General features: G+C 35.3%; 1 protein-coding gene across 1 annotated transcript; it reads left to right on the plus strand.

Moving 5' to 3' along the window:
- LOC104741619 lies at positions 261–1,388 on the plus strand. Its single transcript, XM_010462504.1, has one exon. It carries the CDS (start codon positions 304–306, stop codon positions 1,138–1,140), a length of 837 nt encoding a protein of 278 aa, XP_010460806.1. The 5' UTR covers positions 261–303; the 3' UTR covers positions 1,141–1,388.

The raw sequence follows: 2,377 nt of genomic DNA on the forward strand, positions 1-2,377 counted from the left end.
GACAAGATTTGTATCCTATATTAATTACTAAATATGAATTGCCGGGCACCTACCAGGATGTTTCACATATGAGTACCCTTTAGTTTCCACGTAAATCACTATGACGCGACAAATCTTGAATCGTGTCAAAACTTTTCCAGTACAATAATATATATTTCAAGGGCAATTTCGATATTTCATTAACTCAATGATTCATATCCATGACCCTCTATATAAAGGGGCTTCCTCTACACCTCAAAAGATCAACACAATTACACAACTCTTCATTACTTAACTCTCGTTTCCTCTCTTGACAAGTGAAAAATGAAAGAGATGCCCTCTTACATGATCGAGAACCCTAAGTTTGAGCCTTACAAGCCAAAGAAACGGCGTTGTTACTCTTCTTCGGTGCTTTCTATCTTCTTATCGATCTTCACTTACATTTTGATCTTTTACGAAGTATCCCCATCGTCTATCTTCAAAGACACGAAGGTCTTGTTCTTCATCTCCAACACTCTCATCCTCATAATCGCTGCAGATTATGGCGCCTTCTCTGATAAAGCGAGTCACGACGTTTACAGTCAATACACCGCCGCAGCCGCAACGATGAGAAGCCGTGCAGATAACTACTCTCCTATTCCTGTCTTGACATACCGAGAAAACACTAGAGATGGAGAAATCAAGAACCCTAAGCATGTGGAAACCAAGAACCATAAAGAAGAAGAAGAAGAACCACCGATGGTGAAAGAGATCGTTTACGTTTCTCCTCCCGAGAAAATGCTACGAGTGGTGAACGAGGAGAAACCTAGAGACGACGTCGCTATCGAGAAATATAAACCTGTTACTGATGAAACTGTTGTTAGCGTAGAAGTTTCCAACGCAAGAAATCATATGAACCCTAAATTGTACGGGAGAAGTAAATCAGATAAGCCACGGAGAAAGAGGATCAGTGAAGGTATAGAGACAAAACGTAAGAGTTATGGTCGAAGGAAGTCCGATAGCTCGACATGGATGGTTGTTCCGGAGAAGTGGGAGAATGTTGAAGAAGAATCCGAAGAGTTTTCAAATATGTCGAACGAGGAGTTGAACAAACGAGTCGAAGAGTTCATCCAACGGTTCAATAGACAGATCAGATCTCAATCACGAGTTTCAGCTACGTAAATTAAATTGATCCTAGTATTAATTTAGTCAGTACTTTTCTTTTTGAACGTAGAGTATGGTTTAAGAAACTTGGTGATGAGACGACTATTTTTGCAGTCGTCGTCGGTGTAAATTATTATAAGCAGTAGAATATGGAAAGGATAATTGTTACTGATAAATACAGTATTTGGTCCGTTGTAAAAAAACAAAAAATTATATATATATATATATATATATAATCGCTTAATGCAAAGAAAAACATTATAGTATCGGTTAGTTATGCTACATGTGTTTAGATTCGTAAAGAATAATTAGTTTTTTTTTTCTTTTTGATCTTGTTCATAAAAATTAAGTCAATTAGGAATGGATCATATTCCATTTGGAACATTCTGATGTAAAATCAATTAGATACCCAGATGAGGTTCGTAATCCTTTTTAATGGATCTTGTAGGATATGTGAAAAAGCCTCTATCAATGTTTTTGAGGTGTAAACAAAATTTGGAATGATCTATCTTGATGGACAATACTACATAAAACCTATTTTGGTCGTCGCTGTTTATGCCCCTGTATTGATTGGGTTTTTAAATTTAGGCCCATGAATTCTTTACTCCAGTAAGGATATCTCCCTTCAACTTACCACACATATGAAGTGAATTCCTAAGACTTAAGTGTTTGCTAAAACAGAAGATTTTATTAAAACTGATTGTTTATTAGAAAAAAGATTCCCGACATCAATGCGTTTGTTGTATTATGCATATCAATAGTAATTATGTTGATGATGATGGAATGAGTTTGAAAACAAAAATGCTAAAGACATGAAAATGACTCGAAGATAATATGCCATATGCGAGGGACGGTGAAATTGGATTCGGATCAGATTTTTATGAACTTTTCTATAAATAAAGGACCACAAAAATAATCACTAGCCAAGTTTAATGATTGGGGAAAGGCATTGTTAGACGTTAGTTATTATTTTCATTTTTTTCCGATAAATATTCAATGTCAAAATGTCTAGTGACTTAGAATTGTTAACATCTCCTAATATATACTAGTGTCCACTAGATAGCTGTGGTTGGTACGTAATAATGTCCGAATCTTCTTGTAACGTTGAAATAATTGTCGAAGACTTGTAAAAGTCCATAAACTAGCTTTCAAACTTCAAAGCATTCAATTTTCAAGGCTAGCTCCAAAGTAATGGAGAAAATGAAAAAAAAAAAAAAAAAAAAAGTGTGATATTCAGCCAAAACTAAAGAAGGAA

Source organism: Camelina sativa, chromosome 14 (assembly GCF_000633955.1).
Source record: "Camelina sativa cultivar DH55 chromosome 14, Cs, whole genome shotgun sequence".
Classification (NCBI taxonomy): domain Eukaryota; kingdom Viridiplantae; phylum Streptophyta; class Magnoliopsida; order Brassicales; family Brassicaceae; genus Camelina; species Camelina sativa.